Here is a 23993-nt window from a genome sequence, read left to right as displayed (position 1 = left end):
ACAAATATATAAATTCAAAACACCCTGTTTATTTACAAAAAAAAAAAAAAAATAAAAGAACAATATAAAAATAAAAGAACATGCAGTATTATTACATAGGCACTTCCGCCACCACTCTGTCTGTCTGCGACTATTAATTTACCTGTGATCACTGGTTTGGTCTTTGGCCTCTCCAGTGATGCGCTCCTCTTCATTGCATCCTTTTCTGCAACTACCATGCAAGTTTAACATGCATTTTTAATATTTATATATAACATTAATAAAGAAAAAGATTAAATAAAAATAAGACATTTAAAGCATGCATGAAGAAAAAATATTCGGGCCAACAGTTAAATTCGAACCCGGAATCTTCGCATGGGAATCCATTACGCTAACTACTAAGCTAATTCCTTCCTTTAAATTTCATATTCATTGCAAATTACTTATTCCTTGCCAATATTTTTAATTAATCTTTGGTGCCAAAACTATGGCATCCCTAAAACTTAGTAATAATGTCACGTTTGCTGTGTTACCATGAACACTATCATGATACCTACAATATATCGCTTTGATTCTTTACCCTGCTTATGGTGGATTAAATAAAGGCATTTATTATAATTCTCATCTTCGGAAGAAAGAGGGTACACAATTTAAACCATTACAGTTTTTGTTTAAATAAGATTTTTTTAAAGAGACAGCAGAGCTTATTTTATCTACAAAGTTCTGTTCACAGAATTAAATTCCTCAACTTTAGCAAAATGAAGAAAATAAATGAAAACAGAATACGCTTACTCCGAAAGCTATCTATCTTATCGAAGCTAGAGTTATCATCTTCAATAAATCTGGAAAATAAACTTTTCACACTGTTACACTAAGATTATAAGAAAAATTTTCATTTGTTTAGAAAAATATTTCATTAATTGATATTAGCTTTTTAAGAGCGAATCCCTAGAGACAGTTTGTAATTAAGCCTTTGTTGCAATCAAGCCTTCAAGAAAAAACTTATTAAATTAGAAACTTTCGAATAGAGAAAAGTTTAGAACAAAGATAGGGACGAATGAATGACTTTTTAGCTAGGAGTGGCTGAGGGAAGGTAATGACGAAACAGAACTGCTCAAACGATTCATAACTAGTAAGCTGATGAAACATGATTATAGGGGTTCATTATTCCATAGGAAGGAAGCTTCCTCAAGGACTAAGACCAATAAAGCTCCAAGGTTGTACGAATATAAATATTCTGCACTTTACTTCTATTTAAACGGCGAAGAAAAACCACAGTTTTTACCTCCTAGTAATGAACAGTAGTACCTGTAGTCATTTGTCACTTACATTAAGCAATCCGAACGCTCGAATTTGTGATGAAACAACTCAATTGATAAGAATAATGCACCGTGAATGTAACGACTCCTTTCAATTAAAAGTATTTTACAAACTTTTTTCCGACACGTGTGGAAATAAAAGAAATAAACTAGCATTCTTCGTCACGCATTTTTTTAAAATAAAATTTTTATTTTAAATGACATGTTATACGGGTTTAATTTTAAATGTAAGCAGTACGAATGAAATTTTAAAAAAGTTAAATAATGAATTTCTTACAAAACACGACATCTATTAATCGGTTTTCTAGGACGATGTAACCTCCCTTAATAAGAATTATTTGCACCTATTTAAACTTTTAAAACAAAACAAAATCAGTAGTGGAATCGGAATTAAACACAGTACTACAACACAACCTATCAAACTATCGCGATGTCTTAAATTTTAAAATTATACAAAAATATATTTTCAAAAATATGTACACTAATTCTGCCAATAAATAACAGAAAAATCTTAAAACAAATTAATACCACATTTAAAACAAATAAAAGACATAATATTTAGTTTCTGTCATTCTATAATTTCTAATTATTTACTTGTATTTACATTTCTACAATTCCAAAGAACTACATGACAATTAATATGGAACAAATATTCATATATAAAAAACATAGCGAGATTTTTATAGAACTCACCTTTATTTGGTGGATATCTTTGAGATTTAGATCTCTCAACATGCAGGGATGGATAATCATCTACTGAAATAACATGCAAAGATGATAATGCAAAAATAATTCCAAGCAAAACAAAAATGAACTAAAACTGTGTTAGATACTTCAAATTGGTAAAAAAAAAAGTCTGTTGTAAAGCGCAGTTAAATAATGATTTTGTATATATGGCATGCACACATTGTTTTTAATGTTTATTGCTAATCTTTCATAAATGATGCACAAATAGTTTCACATATTTAAATAAAATAATAATTACAGGATTTCAAAATTTTACGAAAGTTGCCCAACTACAATTTTTCATTTAGTTGTGCTTTTATACACGAAATACTTACAGCCTCAAAATTTCCATACTGCTAGCAGGAAAATGCTTTACTTGAGATATACATGAGACAGACAAAGAGAGGCTACTCTAGTGTTACTGTTTGTTTCTTGTAAATAATATAACGTGTAAATGTGTAATACTAAATGTTTTCTTCGCAAAAATATTAATTCAAGATTTTTTTTTTTTATAAAGTCACATCGTTACATTGCTAAATAAATAAGGTAGGAATACGAGTATAACTAAGGGTTCAACATATTACGTCCATATGGCAAGATATGGGTATTAGCAAGTAACGCATGGACCAATTTAAACATATGAACACACATATTTAGTAATAAAATCACACGTTATAAATAAATATTAAAAGAGATTTGCATACCATCACTCAAAACAACTTCTGCCTGACTTGGTACTGGAACTGTTTTTGTCTCTATTCGTAAAACTCTCGGTTCTGTAAAAAATATTTGTAATTAGAAATCTATACATAAGAAAGACGTCAAAGATCTTATTAAGTGCATTAAAATTTGTAGGCCATAAAACAGAAGGTTGGGTTACTTCTTAGCAGCTTGTTTGACATGAATGGGTGTTTCTTAGATCTACATTAATAAGACTTTTCTAAGTTAAGTGTTTTTCAACCTTCCATTTTTTCATGCAGTTTTCAACGATCTAATACAACTGTCCTACCAGACAATTTTAATATATAAGTATATATCTGCTTACACACTTACACATATATATAATATGTTTGTTTTCGTTGTGTGAACAGAATATTTCAAAAACAAGAAGTTTCAGAAAGTGTCTAGTTGATTTTCCACTTATTGTCGTTACAGATCAAACGTTTTGGTAGAAATCCTGCAACCGCAAAAGTAGAATTTGGGCGAAGCCAACGAAATTATTAAGCCAGTTGAATTATTGACAAACTCATCTTTAATTTTATACTATTTTTGCAGAAAATCCCTCATGGGATGGTTCTGGAAACGGAAAACATTACATTAACCAAATATCTCTAAACTATATTTTCAGAATACGATGGTTGTACCGGTGGACTTAAAACCAATCCCCTTCTTACTAACTGTAGATCCCACCATCCATAGATATTATGTAAACAACCTGAATGTAAGTAACAGGCAATAAATATGTGCCCATAGAATTTTATCGCTAAATGAGAAAAAAATCATATCCGTGGTACCCTAAACTGACAAAAAAATCCAAGGAAACTGTAGCCTGAAGCCTTCTAGATGCAGTGCTAACATCTGGACAGCGAGCAATACGATTCCAATAAACAAAAATAAAAGCACCGCGTTCTTGGGCCTCTTCCTAATTCTTTCTCTAAATTGCCAACCATAGAAAAGAAGAATCTACTAATTCTTCTTTCTTAAAAACGATCTAAACAATCTTGTATTTAACAAGCTGTCATAACAAGAAGAATTTTTTCTTCATCCTAATTCAGAATAACAAAAAAGTTCATTATAAATTTGGAGCCCACGACTACAAATTTTCTTTTTGAAAGTTTGACGTTTCGACATCCAGTATTCTTACTTTGGAAATGCAAATGAAGTTTTTAACTTGTAATTGAGCTGTTAAAAATATGTTGCAGTAATTGAAAGAAAGTCTATCCACACCAATCTTCCCATTAATTTCTAAAAAGAAAGGGTTATCCTTGAACAATAACCTTTTCTGTTACCTTAAGCAATCTCTAATTTCAATAGTTTTTCCTTTCCTAACCTGCTTTACCTTTTTAGTATGATTTCTAGGCTTTTTTATTTATTTATTTTTTTTTTTATCTATTTAGCGTTTTAAATTGTAGTTTTGTATGTATTTAAATAAATTGTACTTATGTTTTATATTACCTCAGTCTTCGTAATAGCTTTCCATACCTCGCAACACTCTATTTCTTAGGATTCGTATAATGTACAATTACTGCTACATATTTTTATCGTAACTCAATCTCAATTTTAAAAACTTAATTCGCAGTTTCTTAAGAAGGCCACCAGAGATGTCCAAAACGTCGAAATGTTAAAAAGAAATGTTGTAATTCTTTGGCCCCAGCCAACAATTACAACTTATATCGTAAAGACGGCCAAACATCCAGTATTATTAATCAGTAAAAGATGTTTACCAGTTCGACTGTCATCCTCAGTCTCTGAAGGTGGTGATTTGATGACTCCCGAAGGAGGTAATGCTGCTGACGATGACAACGGCTCACTTTCGCTTTGATCTTCGTCGTCTATAATCAAAACATTTAACGATATTAAAAAAAAATCATTTTCAAAATAATTAATTAATAAATAAAATTAGACATTAAAATTTAAATATATATTAACTACAATTTAATTTAGACAGTAAAGCATTAATTGTATTAATTACGAACATAAATTGAACTTTAACCATCTAACATCTCAGAAATTCAATAATCTGAAAAGTGAAAGTAAGAGAAAGACAAACTAGGAGAGCATGTAATATAGTAATCAGTGTAAATCCCGACGTCAAATCATCCTCTGAAAACTATCTGAGGTGATTAGAATAGAGAGTGATTCCTCAGTCAAACTTCAAGAGCTGGATAAACGCCGGACTGGACGGCAGGAAAGAAAGGAAAAGGTCCAGAATGAAATGGAAAGAAGGAGCTAAGGATGCACTAACGATAAAAGAGATGAATTGAGGGAAAAGAAACAAGCTTTCTAGGAATCCTTAAAAATGAATTGCCAATGCCCAACACTGTTTAGGCGGGACAAAAGAGAAAGTTTAAAAAGTTAAATGAATTTCAGTTGAACATGGATACAATTCAATCAGAACGTTTTACGTGCTTGTTTCATAATACCATTTCATGTTTTATAAATAAGTGACAGAGGTAGCCGAGCGATTAGTGGCGAGACCTGCGAAGCTAATATGTATTGTGGTACTGGGTTCCATTCCCGGTCTTAGGACTTTGATTTTATTTAATGGTTAATGAAGGAAATGTACAGTAAAGTGTGTTTGCTAGTCGCCTCCGCTCACGACACCTAATTGGTAGTTGGACGTTAAGCCCCGCCTGAAAAATAGGCGATTGTTTTACTTTTAAATAAGTGACTGATCTATGAATATTTTCAGAATCAGAAGTTATAAATTACTTAAAAAATAGCGATCTTGGATCAACAATTGTAAAACTCAAAAATACTGAAATGGTGACTTTCAAGATGCCCCTGCAACTGAAGGATTCCGTAAATATGCTACGCGAGCCGATTTCGACTAAAAAAATTTTAATAATTTAGAAAATAAACCAGTAATAAGAAAACAACTTACAGTAGTCCCCTTTCTGCTTTCTAATTACAACCTTCTTGTAATCTTCAAGCTCTTGATCTGATACATAATCAAATGGATTCTTAGCATATGGAGTTTTGTAGACAGTTGCATTATGTTGGAAACCTCTCTGGATGATTCCTTTAGAAGCGGTACCAACCATGATCACTTGGTCACCAGTCATGCTTATGTTAGCATCCTATAAAGTAAAATAAAGGATTACAAAAGAAATAATTTTTAATGACTTTAAACTAAATTAATTCACAATAAACGTACTTGTAGTTTCTTGGCTTCATCCCAGGAGACACCCTCGTCAAGAATATGAGACTGAGGCCCTGATGTTATCTTATCTGCACGTCTATTTTCTTTAATCTACAAAGATTTCTTTTATCATAACAAGAATTAACGAAAAATTAAAAAAAACGATTATTATTACTGTGTATTATTTACCTGTTGTTGTAATTTCTTGAACTCCTTTGGATTAGTATTCTTAGGTACAAACTGCAATGCCCCATCAATCTTGACTGGTGTGCTCGTATGAGTTGGTGACCCGTCAGCTACCCACTACAGACAAAACCAAATACCTTAGGGGACCTCATTATTTTTGTAAATTTTTTTCTTTTTTTTAATGTTTCAAAAACTTTTTTGTTAGCAAAAACAAAAGTAAACAAAAAAACAATGTGCCTGTTACTCTACCCAAAACATTATATTAATGCAATTTAAAAACTCAGGTCCCATCCGGTATGGTTTTGCCTGTGATGCAGTATTAAGATAAAATATAATAAGATAATAATATATTATTGAAGTGACTAAGAACAGAAAGGTAATGGGTCGAACAACAGGCACAAGTTTTTTCATTGAGTTTCTATCAAATTGTTCTTGGATATTCCAGAATACTGAATCAAAGAATTATCTTTGAACCAAATTTAATTGTAGTGCAATACTACAAATGTATTCATATTGCTAAAAAAAAAAAAATCACTAGGCATTAGAAACTCAGAATTTATTACTTTATAATCAGAAGCCCAAATAATATTATATATATACATTTAAAATGAAAGTTAAAGAAAAGGCTAAGCATTTTTAGACACAGGCAAATTATAAGCAAAATTAGGTTATTTAGTATTCAGTGCAAAAAATGTAGGAATAATTATTAATAAGCAGGCTTAAAAGCGAATTAATAAGGTAATTGTTAAAAAAAAATAGCTTCATTTAAATTATATCAAGAAGATGACATCTTTTGAGTATAATCAATTATTTACTATTTTGAGCTAAATTTAAATAACGAACATGGAAATAATACTAAAATACTACTGCACAAAAATATTTCTTGAAAATTGTTCTCAAATATACGTTTATTGGGAAAATATGACTTTAGGATTATCAATAAATATTCGAGAATATTCTTAGAAAAGCACACAGGCCAACTAGTCACTTTACTGGGATCTTGAAAGCATTTTGTGTGAGTAGTCAACACTATTAACTTACTAATCACATTTTTTATATTCATGCATGAGGTGAATACTAACACTCACTGTAAAATAATTTGGAAAACTCAGCTGACAGAATAAAGCTTTCCTACACATTGCAATTTTCGTTTTTAAGAAAAAGCCAAAGAGTTTGAAAGACTTCGGTTCATAAGAATTGACTCAGAGCAGGAAAAGCTGAGGTGGGAAACCGTATGGAAAACTTGATGGTGTGAAAAAGACTTAGAAGCTAGACGCTTCTAAAAAGCAAATAAAAGACTTGCATTCGACTGAATGTTAAATGTCAATAAAAATTATAATAGATAGTAACTACTATCTCGAATACTGCAAGGTCCTTGTTACTCCATAGAAAAAATCTGCAGACCACCCTTATGCAGCTTTTAAAAAACTGGGAGTGGAAATAAATTTCTAAATAGTTTTTACATTTAGTATTTAAAATAAAGAAAAGACTAATGGCTAGGTAGTAGATAGCTTACCACTATTTATTTTGAAGTATCTTACTATTAAAATTGAAATAAAATAAGTTTAATGATAAACCACATAGAATGCAATTAATTCACAAAGTGCAATAAACATTTATGTTGACATCACAAATGATCGCGCCTCTATTAAACGAATAGTTATTTACACAAAAAGAAGTTAACTAAAAATAATTGTGTAAACAAAATGAAATGTGGAAAAATATAGTGCAAATTAGGATAGTAATTTAAAAGGAATACAGAACAGCTAGTAACGTTTAAAAGACTTTATAATTTTCCTTATTTAACGAATTAATATTCCATTAAATTCATGAAAGTCATTATGAAACATGCCTGAAACTGAGGTGATTAAATAATTTAAAGAAAAGTGCATTGAAAGTAAATGGTAGTAGATTTACGTAAACTTATACAAAATGATACTAGAATGTTCGTTTAAATGACCCATGCTCCATTTATTATATATATATGACTATGTTTCTTAAATCTACATAATAAAAAATAAAAAACTTAAATTTTTATCCATCTGTATTACCTCGTCAGCATTTGCGTCCACCCACTAAAACATCAAACATAACATTACATCACTCGAAAACCAAAAACTGTTGCTACCACTACTAAAATAATCTCACCGAGAAAACGAATACTTTCCTACGTTAATCAAAGCTACTTAGTTACAAAACTGCATTAAGCCTCCATAGAAACCTTCACTGAGTGTTATAAGTATTAATGAGGGAGGTTACGGTGAGACAATACCGTGCATTCTTCTCTTACCGAAATTATAAAATTCATACATAATAAAAATAAAAAATAATTAATCAAAAATGGTAAGCTAGATCCAGAAGTGCTAGGTTATATCAGAAACTATTTCGATTTCCAAGTCTTTCTATGTTTAGTTTAGCTTAGCGATTTAAAGGATTTATGATCTTTGACATTAAAAATCTATAAAATAAATAAATCTGCTAAAATAAATAAATTATTAATAGAGATTTTAGTAATGAATAATGTATTCTCTAATATTACAAATGACTAATTATTCAGAAAAAAACTAAGATTGAAAGGAGGCAAACAAAACACTGTTCAGTTTTAGATAAGAGAAAAATTAGTATAATTTTAAAGATATTTTTAAAAACTAACAAACTAGGTAGAATTCAAAATTTATGTACCGCAATCTAACTACGCAAAAGTAAATTAAAGTAAAGCAACAGTTAGTAAATAAATTAAATTCAAGAAATTCCTAATTATTTTGGAATAATGAAACCAAATAGTTGTGATTGAACATAAACTAAGGGTGACTTACGAATTTTATGTCTCTAATACCTTTACATTGTGACATTGTTATCTAAAGTCCAACTGCACATACTAAGTAATGGGAAGTATTCGCTTTCAGAAAGGTGATTAATTTCTACATAAATGAAGTAGTTTAAGTAAGACTTGTAAATTATAAAAAATATATCTGCAAAATATAAAACAAGTAAATATGACCATAAAACTACTGTATAACATGCTTGAAATTGTCTATTACTTTGTTTATATTAAAATAAATAAAATTTATTAACTTAAAAGTGATTTGTGTGATGTAACATGAAATTTATTTTAAAAAAATACAAAAAGTGAAAGGGAAAATTATGTAGAGCATTAAATAAAAATACGTAAATAAAACATGCAACATTTATAAAATTATCACAGAAAAAATATTAAATGGCGGACAAAAAATTTAAGGTTCAAACAAAGGGTACGAAATGAAGATTAGGAATATCCAAGCCTATTAATTTCATTATTTATCCACACGAACTCAAAGAAAATAACTTGGCTGTTAACTTTATTTTTTTTAAAAAAAGGAAAACACTCAATTAAACCCTAGAAGCTTTAAAAATTTTATTGCTCACACAAAGATTACAATTATAATTTTTTTTTTTTTTTTTTTTTTTTAATAGATATAATGTTTGGCTAACAAAGCATGCCATTTTTGAAAAATATTGCATGCAAATAACATTGGATATATCGAATATCTTATTTACTTCTTTAAACCTAATATCTAAAATATCATATGAGATTTCATGAAAATATTATTATAACATTTATATTTTATTTTTGAACATTGTACGGAATGTTATTATTTTAACAAGTATTAACTATATATATTGCACAACAGACAATAACAAGTTTTGTGCTAAATTTTTTGTACATAAGTTTAGAAATTAAGAAAAAGACTCTACTTGAAGAAACATATATGAAAGCCCCATTATAATGAGCAAATATAATATAGCATATTCTATTTAATTTTTAATAGTTTATTTAAAAAACTGTATATAAGACTATTTTATTTCTTTTTTTTTTAAGAAAATGAATGGCAATTCTCAAGACTAGATCCCATATTAAGAGTGGTTTTTATAAAATCTCACGACAATATGCAAAAATATTCCCAACAGGTAACCAAATATTCACAAATTATTGTGAATGCAAAAAAAATCGATGTTAGCTCAAGTAAAAATATATGGAATTATTAAAATTCAATATGTCACCGGTAGATTGCACAAAACTAACTCTGCTTGGGGGAAGAGGGTACGAGGAGGTTATTAATTTTGTTTTCCAAGTTTTATAACTAATTTAGTTTAATTAACTTTGGAAGGACGTTTACTGACACTCACCATGTCCAAGATTTCTTTTCATTACGTGGACTACAGTGATTTCATGTAAGAGAAGGGATTAAGTTAGGTTTTTATTTTGAGATTCCTACTGCCAATAAAAATTGAAGTGGGAGGCCTCTTTGGTAAGTTCGGCATCCAACACTGGGTAAGTGGTCATAGGAGAGATAAAGGAGTCTTACATACGTCTGATTGCGATGTAATCTTTAGTTTGAGTAACCTTAGAGTATACTTCGTAAAAAGGAGAGGTTTCTCATAATAGAATTACAAAGAAATCGGCCCCAAAAAAACTTCTTAGAAATGCGCTAACAAAGATATAGGATCCCCCATATTTTAACTAAATATATTTTTGAATATTTCGTTGTAAAGTTCAAATCGTCTCTCAATAGTTTCATTCAAGGATATCTTCTTCCTTCATGCGAATATCAAAGGCCTACTCTAAGGAATACTTCACGAATATGTCCTCTGTGCGGCAAGTTATGGCTTCTTAAGGGGAAAGAAAAGTGACGTTGCCCTCAAGTAAGCAGAGGGCAAGAGCTTAACAATAAGTCACAGGTGTCAAATCTAACTTGTCGGACTATCCGCTTAAATAACCTTGAAATTAATTGTGAAGTTTTTCTTTGAACTTTAGTAAAAGTTTGCTTAGACAAAACTACTTGTTACACGATTGGAAGGTATGCATTAGGCAACAGCATCCCAAAAACTGCCTCAAAATCTGCTTCCGATCAATCATTAGCGATGTCTTTCTTCAACCTTAGATCTAAAAAATCAAGGATGTTCATACTGTGTCCTATGCAATGTCGGCATAGTCTTGACTTGAGATTATCTTGTCGATGTCGATTTGAGGCACCTGATCACTTAAATATTGCTTTACATGATAAGAATTAATATGATTTTACGCTACACGGTGGAACGCCAATGACACAAAGATTGGAAAAACTGATTGCTTTTCAGAGATTAAATAAAGTAACTTCTTATTTTAAGGATATGTAATTAACTTCCTAACAAAAAAAAAGTGAAAAATAGTTCTTGGTCCTCTCTATTGCTAATGGATAAGAAATGTGCCTCTGAAAAATTCAACAGAAGTTATCGTATCCTTAAGATTTTATTTTTTGTTAGTTAAATTATCCTCCACTAATTGCTTGAGAGTTTAAAACCACCTTTAATTACGTACAATTTTAAGGAGAATGAGATTTCTAAAAATATTTAATAGTGAGACTTTTTTCTGATCAAAATATGGAGATCCATATTGCTAATTATGGATCTAAATGTTAAAGATAATCTAGATTGCTAAACTATGGAAATAATATTGCTAATTAGATGCCTGCGTTGTTGACCGTGGTCTACTTAATTTCATTTAATATATTTTAATTAGAATTGTGAAATAACTTCCGTTTTAAAGCACCTTCCCAAACTCAAACACCGCAATTAATCTCTAGTAACGTCTATAATTAAACTGATTTTGAGTATAAATCTTAAAATCAATGCAATGTACAGATCTAAACAAAGGGAATAGGAAACAACGATAAATTACAGAATAAGAAAAATAAATTTATCATAACTTAAATAAGTCCCAAAAAATCTAGTTTATAAAATAATCAGACCAATATATGTATTACCAAATCACCGATTATTAAATGCATTAAGGCATAAAATCAAAGCAATTAATTTATTTTTAAAAAAAAATTAAAAACATTTTTTTAAAGCTCTCAATTAAATGGGAGTAAACGTCACGGTTTTTTTCACGAAGGGAAATTTGTAAAATCACGTTTATTACATATAGAATGCAAAACAAAAAATCTTCGAATATGATGTTGGAATATTATCTTAATAAATAGGAATATAATAGGCAATACGAATATATTTAATGATAAAACATTTACCGAATTTAAAAATTGTAAATAGATATGTAAAATAAAATTTCAAAAAAAAAAAAATCAATGAAACAATTTTTATGTATTATTAGTTGTTATTGTTGAATGTCATAACCTCTACCTTGGTTATCTTCTTTGGATCTGGTGTCCCAGTTTCCAATATCTCGACTTTCTGATAAACATTCGGTGAATTTAACCACCTAGTACGATCATTCTTGTTGTAGAATCCTTTTTTCCAATTTCTGAAATCAAATTTTTGCTTGATAGAAGAAAACTGGCTAGATTATGCGAATGAGATCTAACTAGATCTCATTACTGAGAAAGTTTAATGCTACTTTGGGAGCAAAAATTCTTAAGATAGGTCAACGGTTTTCTAGGCCTTGTAGTCGAGCCTTTCTCCAGTGGAGTTCTGTAAATGTTACTAAGTTATAAAACCCTGTTATCAAATTCAAAATATTTGTAAAAATATTTAGTAAACTAGTTTCTAGACTGGAAACAAGATCTACTTCCTAAAGACTTAAGGTGCTCTGGTAGTTTTTGCTGTCTATACACCAAAAAGATGTTTCGGTAGGCGGAGAAAAAAAAGGACGGCAAAATTGCCGTAATACACAAAAATCGAGTTGTACCTAATCCTTGATAGTCTTTGATGATAATACAATATCATAGAAATCTTATCAGAGATATCTGCCACAACTTTGCCACTCAAAGTTAATTAATTTATTGTTTCTTAGTATTTAAATGCGTCTTATGTGACTTGAAGGTAAAATTAAATAAGTTGAAAGAAAAAATATGAAATATACCCTTGCTTATACATCTCTTCTTCTTCAAGAAGATAACCAAGGGAAGATACAGCCGGAGGAACTTCTACATCATTTCTAGGCCTTGGTGGCTCACCTTTCACCAATGGAGTTCTGTAGATGTAACCAGTTCTAAAGCCCTGTTAACAAAATCAAAATATTGGTAAAAAATAATAAAATATAATCGATCTTAAGTAGTATTCTAGCCAGGAAACGAGCTCTGTTTCCCAAAGATTTAAGATACTCACAGCATTATCCAGCATCCTCATTAGTGCCTCAAATTCCATTCCACCAATCCTCCACCTTTTTTCCTTTTTTTCAAGTGCTGTAGGAAGTTGTCCCGAAGCAAGTTGTTGTACTACTGTACCTTCTGGTGCCCTTCTAGCAGCATCGTACATCTGTTTTCTACTTTCTTCAGTCAAAAGTAAAAGATTATCGACACCGAGTGGCATTAATTTCACCTAGTAAAAGGGTTAAAATTTTATTATTTATAATGTAATAAATATAAAAGTAAAATTGAATTTTATAAGAACTAACCTGTGTTTCACATGCCAGCACTGTATTATACACGTTGTAGAAAGCTTCCTCCACAGTTTCACCACAACATACTGCACCATAGTTCGTCAGGAACATTACCTAGAGTTCGTAACACACAAAATAAGAAAACTAAATTTAGAAAACTTAAAATAATAATTTTCTCCTACTTTTTAAATCCCAAATTCAATGATGAACTTATTTAAACATAGAACATTCACTCATTACCCTATATTTTTATGTATACTATTCTAAAATTGAATTTTAAAATTTAACGCTTACAAACTGAGCACTTTGAATGGATTTAAATCTTTAATATTATTTTAAAATGTTGAGGTTTTTGACTGAATAAAATTATCAGCCTTAGGATAAAGTACTAATCTATTTCTTTTATTATCTATTGGCTTTGGAGTTAAAAAGTATTAGCTAGATTAAATACCTTATTGATAGGACCAAGATTACGAGCAATTTTATCCTTTTCTTCTGGTTCTGAAATTGGCCCAAGGTAGGGATGCTGGCTAATTTCTCCAATTACAGCTGATTCTTGACATATTGGAAGTAATCCACATTTTAATGAAGAAACCTACACAAAAAAGAATAATAACAATTGAAGATCTTGGTGCAAAAAGGAGTTATCTACTTTTTTTTTCTTCAGAAAATGTGTTTAGTGGCGCCCCCCTATTGTATGTTCAATTCTACATCTTTTGGTGCACAAACGAGTCTTTATGCAGACTCGTTTATTATTACTTATTCTCTAACCTAGGTTAGATTTAGGAGCAAAAATGAGTTTTCTACTGCAGATAACTTTCTTTTGCTCCAAACAGAAAAGATGACGCCATCAATCAAACAGACCTTTTTTATTAGGTTTATTTAATGTTTATATTAGGTAGATATTATTATTTTTCTAACATTCGCTTCGACAAGACACAAAATGCCACTTAAAAGCTCAAAAACAAGAAATCTGTTGACTAAAGTGCATAATATGTACTCAAGTTTTACTGAAAATTATGATTTTGGTGCAAAAAAGAGTTAGCTGCAAAATAACTTTTGCTTATAGCAAGCTTAAAAAATGCCCTAGAAAGTTCAAATTGAGCCCCAAATGACCCCATCACAATATATTAACTAATCCTTACAGCAGACACAACATAAGGAATACATCTTAAAGCATATTTAGTCTTTTGTCCCTACTAAAAATTTTAAAAAACTATAGATAACTCCTTTTTTGCACCAAGCTCTTCAATTACTCGTTCAATTCTAAAAATATATTTTGAATTTCAGTTATGCTTTAATTTCCTACATTGCATTACAAGTGTATTGTACTTACAGCAAGTACGGATGGAGTATGAATATGAATAATACATTTGATATCCGGTCTGGCTGAGTGTACAGCGGCGTGTAACTGAAATCCAGCAGTATTTACTCCAAAATTTGTAGTACCACTCTCTACTATATTGCCTTGCATATCAACTTTCACTAATGAGGAAGCCGTAACTTCGTGGAACATCATGCCATATGGATTAACAATAAAATGTTCTTCTTCTTGATTAAGTCGTGCCTGTAAGAAAGAATAAAGCAATTACTATTTTTGAGAGTATGAAGTAAGTTATTATTTTTTTTGGCTCATCAACAGCCAAGGTCATTAGCGCCTGAAGTAACTATTATTGGGCGGTACCAGAACTGTAATCATTACAGCATTGGGGGAGCCATCTAGATATTAATCTAGACTTTAATCTTGTAACTTGTGATTTCCTGGATTCTATATAATGATCATTTTAATGTGAAACAAACCCACATACGTTTCAGAGCAGGATTAGATCATCTCACCTCTTTTGATCGGCTATAAGATCGTGAAAGAAAATTTTTGAACATTTCCAAATTTAGATTTTAGAAATCATTTTTCCTTCAAAATTTGTCAGATTTTACTGATGCTCTGATTTATTTTTAGCAAAAAAAAAACATCTTTTCATTACAATCAATGTATTGTTTTATCTTTAAACGTACCTCCCAAAAAAAACACTTACTCAAAATAATAAGTCAATAAGTGATATACACAGCTTGTTAGAACAAAAAGATAGACATGAGTGAACAAAACCATTGTTTTAAAGTGACAACAGACGTTAAGTATATATAATAACACATCCTTAACGTGGTTTAAAGTTACACCCATTGCACCTACGGCACGTACACTTAAGTACTTCTGTTAGGTATAAAAACACTTGTCATTTTTCTATTTAAGTTAGTAACATCTATACATTTAATTTAGATTTAATATTTTTGAACTTTAAATGTTTACGGTTAGTTGATACGCCATTTTACTTTTTGAAGCTTTACACAGATCATTTCCAGATGACGGAAAATATTTGTAACGAACAGGGAAAGGCTAGCCAACCTAAGTTTATTGGAATAATAATCAAATTGAAATAATCCTATTTTCAAAAAATTTCGGGCAGAAATAGTTTAACAAAAATTTGTTAACTATTCATTTTATTTTTTTTAAAGTTATTATTTGTCTATTTTTTAAAGATTTATTGCATTTTTTTTTTTGGAGGAATCGCTTTTGCCTGATTTCTTGATTTATTTGTTTTGGATAATTACCTTTTTTTAAAAGTTTTTAAAAATAAAAAGCGTCAAATCTCACTTTTATTATTTTGATTTTATTAATTTATTAATTTCTAATTACTGGTTCATTTTATTTATAATTTCCTCAATCTTTATTCATAAAATGAAAGCTACCTTATTGTGAAACAAATGAACCAATGGACAACCTAGTATAAACCCAATTAAAAAGTGAGGTATATTTATTTATAGTTTTTTTTAAACGGAAATTTTGGATTACAGAAAAAAATAAACGTTGAGTTACCAATAAAAATAAAAACAAAAAACCACTTTATCCTGTGCTCTCTTATACTGTGCAAATGTGTAATTTGTAAATAAAATTTATTGTGTAAACAATGAACTGTCGAGTATTTTAATCTTAAAGTGTAACATTAGCAGAGAAGTTATACAATGGCTTGTCTGGGTTAGAACCTCACACAAACTTCAAGCTAACTAACTTGTGGTTGAAAATCCTTGGAGGTAACTTATATATAACTTGCTTTCGTTTTCATACAATGTAAATCCATGAATTAATAACTAACTGAGGTTTTTGTGTTATTTATTTAGATTATAAAGGTAAATAACTAGTTTTGTTTAACCATAGTACAGGAACAAACTTATACTAACGGTAATATTGTTGTTTATTCCGTGTGTCCAACCGTATAAATCCATTAATCGGAATACTGAAGCCAGTTTACATCTGAGAATTTTTTCACCTTTAGCATAACCCATACTTTCAACTCCTCTTATATCATTTATTGGCACCACACAATTTGAATCTGAAAATTGGATTTTTTGAAAATTTTTATAAAAAACGTTTATTAAACTCACATTTAATAATAATTATTAAAAAACAAAAAATACCCAATAACTTACTTTTAAACATGGCACCTGAATGTAATCTTCCAGCTCCACCAACCATATCTTGGATTTGTTGTAGAAGACCAGCTGGGCCACCGCCTTCTTTCATTTGTGACTCGATGATCCTTTCGAGTTCTTCTCGAAACAGTCTCGAACTCATTATCATTTCTACCCTCTTTCTTCTCTCCATTTCACGCATATCCTAAAAAAAAAAGAAAGTTAATTATTAAAAAAAAAAAAAAAATTAAATGTGCAAGTCTCATTTAAGACTTTTCCTAACATTTTAAATTAATAAAAGTGGTTTTGGAGTCATATTTATTGCCAACTTTGGATTTCTATACTTCGGGGGAGTCATAAGCTTGTTGGAAGTAATAAAAGATGGCTGGAACTACCTCGACCTCGCTGAATTGTTTATATTTAAACAATTAAAACATTTAATATAGCTTAAATAATTCTAGCATCACACTAAACTGTGTTTAGTCGTACATGATATTTATGCCTAAATTTAATAAGAAAATGAATAATAACGCCCAAGAAGAGCCATATTCACACGCTTATTATCTGAACATAATATAATTCTGACTGGAACAAGTACAATGACCTCATTTCGTAAATTAAGTGTATTCTAGTTAGTTATAGCGCACTATCTAACATAATCAATTTTTCCTTTCTATTATTCCCTGAAGTCCAAAACAGCGGTTTCCATTTATAGCGCCATCCCATTTCTCACCTACCATTCTCTTTCTTTCACATTGAGACAGAGTGAGAGGCATGATCGGGCAAGGAAAATAATTAAGCCAATTCGCAGGGATTTCTAACATTACATTGGACAAAGATTTTGTTTCTGTTTTTACAAAATTCTTGCCAAAAATAAACTTTAGCTAATCCTGGTACAACAATATCCCAACAGGACCCGGTCCAATATACAGTAAAGTAAACCTCTATTGCAGTGGTCGCCAAACTTTTGTGCGTGTGAACTAGCATAGCATTTATAAATCTTCTAGTGAGCTACCAAGGAATACTGGACGAAAGAAAGTACGCAAAATGGAATTAACACACGTTTATTGCCTACAAACATACATTTCTAGTATTAAAAATCTACATATCTGACAGTAAGTGTAACCAAAAAGTTAAAATGTACAATTCAATGAGAAGGGGTGGAACTGTTTTTTGGTTATCAAGTATTTTCTTGAAGTTTGGAGAGTATGTTGTAGCAGCCATTCTGATGCAGTTGTCCAAATGTTCATCGGTGAGTCTGTTTCTATATTTGCTTTTTATGAACTTCATACTTGAAAAAGATGCTTCACACAAGTAGGTTAGAGCTGAACATAGCTTTCAACCTCAATGCAACTTGAATTACAATGGGATATTTTTCTTTGGGGACTAGAGGCCAAATATTTCTAGTGGTAGAAAGGGTTGTTAGTGACAGATCATTTTGAAAATCGACAAATTCCATTTCAACTGCAGCCTGATCTCCACCGAAATGTTTTACAACACAAGCTGATTAATCTTCTGCATCGATCTCTACAACAGGAGAGTTGACGAATTGTGCCACAATGCTTTTAAAATCTTGGAATCGTTGTTCGAATTGTTGTCTTATGTCTGAAAGAATTTCCACAAGCAACTCAGGGTTGCCAACCCGAGCGTGGCCGTGAGCTACCCAAAATTACCCCGCGAGCTACCGGTAGCTCGCGATCGACTGTTTGGCGACCACTGCTCCATTGGTCCAGAACGTTCAAAATAAAATATCAGATAGATTAATCTAATAAACTGAGAAAGCGCAACCACAATTTAGTATTTTGATTAGCAAAATTGTGTAAAGAAATATAACAAATTATCTGCTGTTAAATAACTTTATTTAGAACAGCACTTTATCATCTTTTATCTTTTCTTTTCTTGCAACTATAAATAAAAGTAACATTAATTGTCTTTCTGATTCTCGTACTTTGAAATGGATAGCTTAGCATTTCTCTACATAAAAGAAATCCCTTTTAACTTAAACGCTATACCATAATTCAAGATTAAAAGGTTTACACTTTTGTAGTTAATAGCTAGCGACAAGATTGTGCACTATAATAACTTACTCAGCTTGTTTTTAAAGTATTCAGGGCTAGCTATCGACTTTACCACTGTTTAATGGACACATCCAAGGCGTTCAATATTAAACACTCTGGCATTTAGCCCAGAAAACAGCTGATCCCGTATTTTGCATTTCCGATTTTAAGAATTTAATTTTTACTTTTACACTTTTTTATTTAAAGATAATCAAAAAAAAATATACAGGGTGTTCATTTTAAGACGGCTCAAATGCATTTCATGCTTAAACGGTTAATCTGAACAAAAAATGGTAGAGGAAAAATTTGTTGCTCGTCACCTCTAGTTTCAGAATATGTGACTTGATTTTTAGATTCCTGCTCGCATACGCGGATGACGCGCTACCAAAAGTGAGGGTTCGCGGTTGACCCCCATTTCCATATACACAATTTTAAAGAGTACAAAAAGTTATGAAAGAAACCGGAAACCCCAATTCGATATCTTTAAAAATTAAAGGTGCTAGGCCATTTCAAAATCTGATATTTATTAATCAGATTTTTTAACTTGTTATCAAAGAGAAGGAAGAGCACGAGATAGGTTATTTTTATGTATTTTTTCCATTTTCTTTTTGGTAATTAAACGCAACTCTCCCAAAATTACCAAATAATTATTAAACCTTCTTGTTTGTAACAGATGTAAAATTATTTTTTAGCGATTTTGTGTATGCTTGAGAACATCTAATGCTCTTAACATTTGATTTTTCTTAGAAAAAATCACTCGGAAAACTTACTTATTTCCCGATATTAAGAAAAATACTAGCTTTACTGCCTTGGCAATATTTTTAGTAGAAAGGGGATGAAAAAAATACATAAAAATAACCTATCGCGTGCTCTTCTTTCTCTTTGATAACAAGTTAAAAAATTGAAATATGATTAATAAATACCAGATTTTGAAATGGCCTAGCACCTTTAATTTTGAAGATATCGAATTGCGGTTTCCGGTTTCTTTCATAACTTTTTATACTCTTTGAAAGTGTGTATATGGAAATGGGGGTCAACTGCGAACCCTCACTTTTGGTCGCGCGTCAGCCGCGAATCCGGGCAGGAATCTAAAATCAAGTCACACATTCTGAAACTAGAGGTGACGGGCAACAAATTTTTCCTCTACCATTTTTTGTTCAGATTAACCGTTTAAGCATAAAATTTGTGCCGTCTTTAAATGAACACCCTGAATATTACCTAGGTTATCATATTTTAATGTATCTGATTACTTTTTCTAGAAAAGTTAAGAGACTGTATCTTATCAAAATTTATATATAAAACATAAAATGATAAAAAAAACTTACAGCATCAATATCCGCTGGCCTCATCTTTGACTTATCATCCTCTTCATTTTCTTCAGGTAGCCCATTTGTTTGTGGCGGGTGCTCTGTTTCGTTGGTCTCCGCCATGACTGCACCCTTGCACGTTCTAAAAAATAAAATAAATAATGCTTACAATAGTTTTTGAAATCTATTATTTTATAAAATTTAATCGCTTTACTCCTTAAATAATAGTTACAATATTTATTAATTTTTTTATTTAAACGAGTAGAAAGGGTCACAAACTCTCAGAATACAATAAAATCAATTTCTTAACAGTGTTGAACTAGTAGATTCACAATGGTTTGGTCTAACAAACTTAATTCATTCAAAATCATGTTCGAATGAACATTTTTTTTAAAATCTAATAAATCTAAAGGGTTTGTATACTTCTTTTTATATGGCCCAAACTACCATCAAATGATGTGGAACTGAACTTTAAGTATAAATCTAATACTACACCATACACGTTTGCCCTTTTAAGTGAATAAAAGTGCCTTAGAAAGCATTCAAAGAGACCCTTTTGAACAAGTTCATTCACATTTGACATTAATAATAAGTACTGTTATATTAATAGAATTAAATGTGTTTATGACTTACACCACTACATCAGAGTGGGTAACTGTTAACATACATACAGTACGGTGTACATGGTGAATATATTACTTGCAACAATTCAAACTTAAGACTTTTTACTAAATGTTATAGAACTGAAGACTAGGCTTCATTATAGATTCACTACAATAAAATTAGACTAAAATTACTAAGCTAAGAATGTCGTCCCACGAAAGGTTTCCTCTTAAAATGCTTTAATCGAATTTTAAACCAAATTTTGGAGCTTTGTGCTAGGTTATCATCTGAAGAGATAGAGGTGGCAAAATATAAATCTTCATGAGATTTGTAATTTCGGTCATGCGTTTTTCTTTTTTAACAAAATTAATTAGATAGTAATACTGGACAATTCCGAATTAGTACACTTTAGAGGTTCACTGTTATAACTAGGGAACGGATTCGTATGTATTTACATACTTTTTTTTTTGCCAATTTACAGACGTTTTTCAACTAGAAGTATTCATACTGACACTTTTTAAGCCGTTTGAGTCTACTTTTATTTCACATATTTCCACATATTTGGATGTTATCGCATATTTATACATATTTGATTAAAATAAATAAATATTTCTACATATTTAATCAAAATATGTACATATTTTTTCATTTTGGGCATATTTTCATAATTGGGAGGTGGTTGACAGGAACTGTGAACCACAGACTGTAGGGCTGTGAATCACAGTGGGTACAATGGTTATTGTAATTTACACAGAATGCTGCTAAACAGTGACGGGCACTTGTTAGTTCTTTGAAGTTGTCTGACGTTGTCTGTTCTTTCAGCTCGTTCGTTGATGCGTCCAATTACAGTATTAACAGTAAACAGCTCAGTATTACTATGAAAACTACAATAAAATCAAGAATGTCCTTTCACATCTCGAAGACGAAGCAGTAGCGATAAATACAGCCAAGTCTTTATTCGAGAAACCTAATTTAAGGAACGACCTTGCATTCATTTCTGACAATTGCGTATTTCTTGCACAAGCCATTACCCAACTTGAGTCCCAAAATGTTCGACTGACAGAAAACGTGTCCAACGTTAAAAAAGTAATCGAAAAGGTGGAAGGAATACCTGGGAGTAAGGGAGAACTGATCAGATCAAAACTGGTAGAAGTACTGAGCAAGAACAAAGGGTGGGAGACCATCTGCCAGATTTCTGATATTATCAGTGGACCAGAAGTCACCTCAGAACATCGTGTACACTTTACAACCAACGAGATAACTTCTTTCAGCAAGGCACCTATAACATCTGTAGATGTTGAACGATCTTTTAGTCGTTACAAGTCCATCTTACGCCCAGATCGTCGTCACTTTACGTTCCAACATTTGAAATTTCATGTGGTTGCAAACAATTTCGAAGAGTGAAGTTTTTAAAATTGAAAATTTAACACATCTTTTTATAAATAGTAAAAATGTTCTTTGTTGTATAAATCATTATAACTTGTAAAAACAAATTATTTTGTTCCTAATAAATTATTACAAATTGTAAAAATGTTCTTTTCTTGTATAAATAATTATAACTTGCCCCCCCCCCAAAAAAAAATTCCATTTTAATAAAAAAAATGTCCATTTTACTTAAATATTCCAGAAAATATTTTAAGAAAATCACATATTTTCCATATAATTGACGAAAATAAATGCATATTTTAGTTAAATATTTGGCATTTTTGAATACTAAAAATCCGTTCCTTAGTTATAACCTAGAGTTGCCCCAAAAATGATTTTTTTTTAATTTTTATAAGTTATAACTTCTTTACAACAACTTACATTAAGTGGAACTCAAATTCTACAATTACTGATAAATCGAAGTTTGATTTGAAAAAGATCAATTTTAATGATGAATTGTTGGGTGGTATAAATAGACCAATAGTGGCCGAATTACTTCTATTCTTTTAGAAGGCCTTGATTCTAAATATCATCACATTTAGATACTAGAAATGATTCCCTAAGAAGACTTGCACATAAAAATAAAAGAAGGTATGTGTCTAGAAAAACTATACCACGAGCAGGATTCGGTGGATTCAATAAGAAGCGAGAGATTCAAGTGGTTAGGGTCACAATGTAAGGAATCTAGAGAATTTTTAAAGAGTTGGTGGGGCACTCAGATGGGGATAAGGAAGAAAAAGGTTAGATGAAGGCAAAGAGGACGTTAGAAGCTTGAGCTTAAGAAGTCTCTCTGTTGAGAGTGGAGTACTTGAGGAGGCCATATACAAGTGCCTCAAAACACGCCTACGAATTTGGTTAGTATTCACAAAACTGACGTAAAGATTTTGTTGTTACTAGTACATTCTTCGAACTGGGTGATCTTCCACAAAGAAAGCCAACACACTAGACTACCAGCCCCACTTTGGGGAAGCCATGTTTTGCCTTAGGATGATGAGAAGGTAAGATTTTTTGAACAATTAAAAATAGTTTAGGATAATGTTGAGTTACAAAAGAGAAGACGTCATTAGTGCAGAATGTGAAGAAAGAAAATATATTTTTGATTAAAAAATAAAAGCAAAAAACAAAAAACATCACCTTACAATTTCAGGTAATTTAAAAAAGAAAATACCTAACTTTGTTTAAGACTAATTTAGAAAGAGGTAAAGCAATATTGGTAGTAGAACGTTCATCTACGTAACTAACATTGAGTTAAGATTATGGTTAACCTTTAAGAGATATTAGCTTTGAAGAACTAAAAACACAGTTAAGAAATGGTGACTCTGCCATCCGTAATACACTAATAGTACTCTGGACAGCATAGTTCACCCTGAATTAGTTGCGGATAATTGTAATGGATTATAAGGTCTCTGATTATAATTAGATAATCTCAAAAATATCGATGTTTTGCAAAAAATTTATTTCTTTTTTTAAACCTTTTATCGATTGCAACTGGTTATTATAACATTGGGTCGCGATATGGTAAACCTTTTAAAATATTTATATATAAATTAGTGGGTGTTAAAAAAGTAATTTGAATTCCGTCATTCAGCAAAGAGTAACTGATAGTGATATTCTATGTTTTATTGAGACTTGGTCAGTCAGTTCCCTGTGCTAGTGTTGCCCTCCATTTTTAAATAATTATTATGTCTATGTGAGACTTCTCGCGAG

At 30.7% G+C, this 23993-nt stretch overlaps 1 protein-coding gene across 34 annotated transcripts in view; it reads right to left on the bottom strand.

Annotated features, from left to right (window-relative positions):
• The window catches only part of hts (adducin 1-like protein hts), a 107848-nt gene that overhangs the window by 7562 nt on the left and 76293 nt on the right, over positions 1 to 23993 (bottom strand). For 6 of the 34 annotated variants that reach the window (XR_012461790.1, XM_074139973.1, XM_074139968.1 and 3 more), the window contains 17 exons: positions 20277 to 20400; positions 16913 to 17099; positions 16664 to 16815; positions 14766 to 14996; positions 13881 to 14024; positions 13445 to 13543; positions 13156 to 13368; positions 12911 to 13047; positions 12232 to 12352; positions 8103 to 8147; positions 6076 to 6189; positions 5902 to 5997; positions 5629 to 5824; positions 4469 to 4576; positions 2729 to 2800; positions 1992 to 2054; positions 143 to 211 (listed from right to left, as the gene is read on the bottom strand). Coding sequence is in view for 31 of the 34 variants with exons in the window: in XM_074139968.1 (XP_073996069.1) it covers positions 143 to 211; positions 1992 to 2054; positions 2729 to 2800; positions 4469 to 4576; positions 5629 to 5824; positions 5902 to 5997; positions 6076 to 6189; positions 8103 to 8147; positions 12232 to 12352; positions 12911 to 13047; positions 13156 to 13368; positions 13445 to 13543; positions 13881 to 14024; positions 14766 to 14996; positions 16664 to 16815; positions 16913 to 17099; positions 20277 to 20400 (2171 nt within the window). In the remaining 3 variants the exon portion in view is untranslated. The remainder of the gene's footprint in view (positions 1 to 142; positions 212 to 1991; positions 2055 to 2728; positions 2801 to 4468; positions 4577 to 5628; positions 5825 to 5901; positions 5998 to 6075; positions 6190 to 8102; positions 8148 to 12231; positions 12353 to 12910; positions 13048 to 13155; positions 13369 to 13444; positions 13544 to 13880; positions 14025 to 14765; positions 14997 to 16663; positions 16816 to 16912; positions 17100 to 20276; positions 20401 to 23993) is intronic. The other 28 variants (XR_012461791.1, XM_074139971.1, XM_074139986.1 and 25 more) reach the window with 12 other exon arrangements.

The sequence above is a fragment of the Rhodnius prolixus genome, unplaced genomic scaffold, assembly GCF_049639745.1.
Source record: "Rhodnius prolixus isolate KJV_2025 unplaced genomic scaffold, Rpr scaffold_6, whole genome shotgun sequence".
NCBI lineage: Eukaryota > Metazoa > Arthropoda > Insecta > Hemiptera > Reduviidae > Rhodnius > Rhodnius prolixus.
The sequence above is the reverse complement of the archived record's forward strand: the minus strand, read 5'-3'. Positions and strand labels throughout refer to the sequence as shown.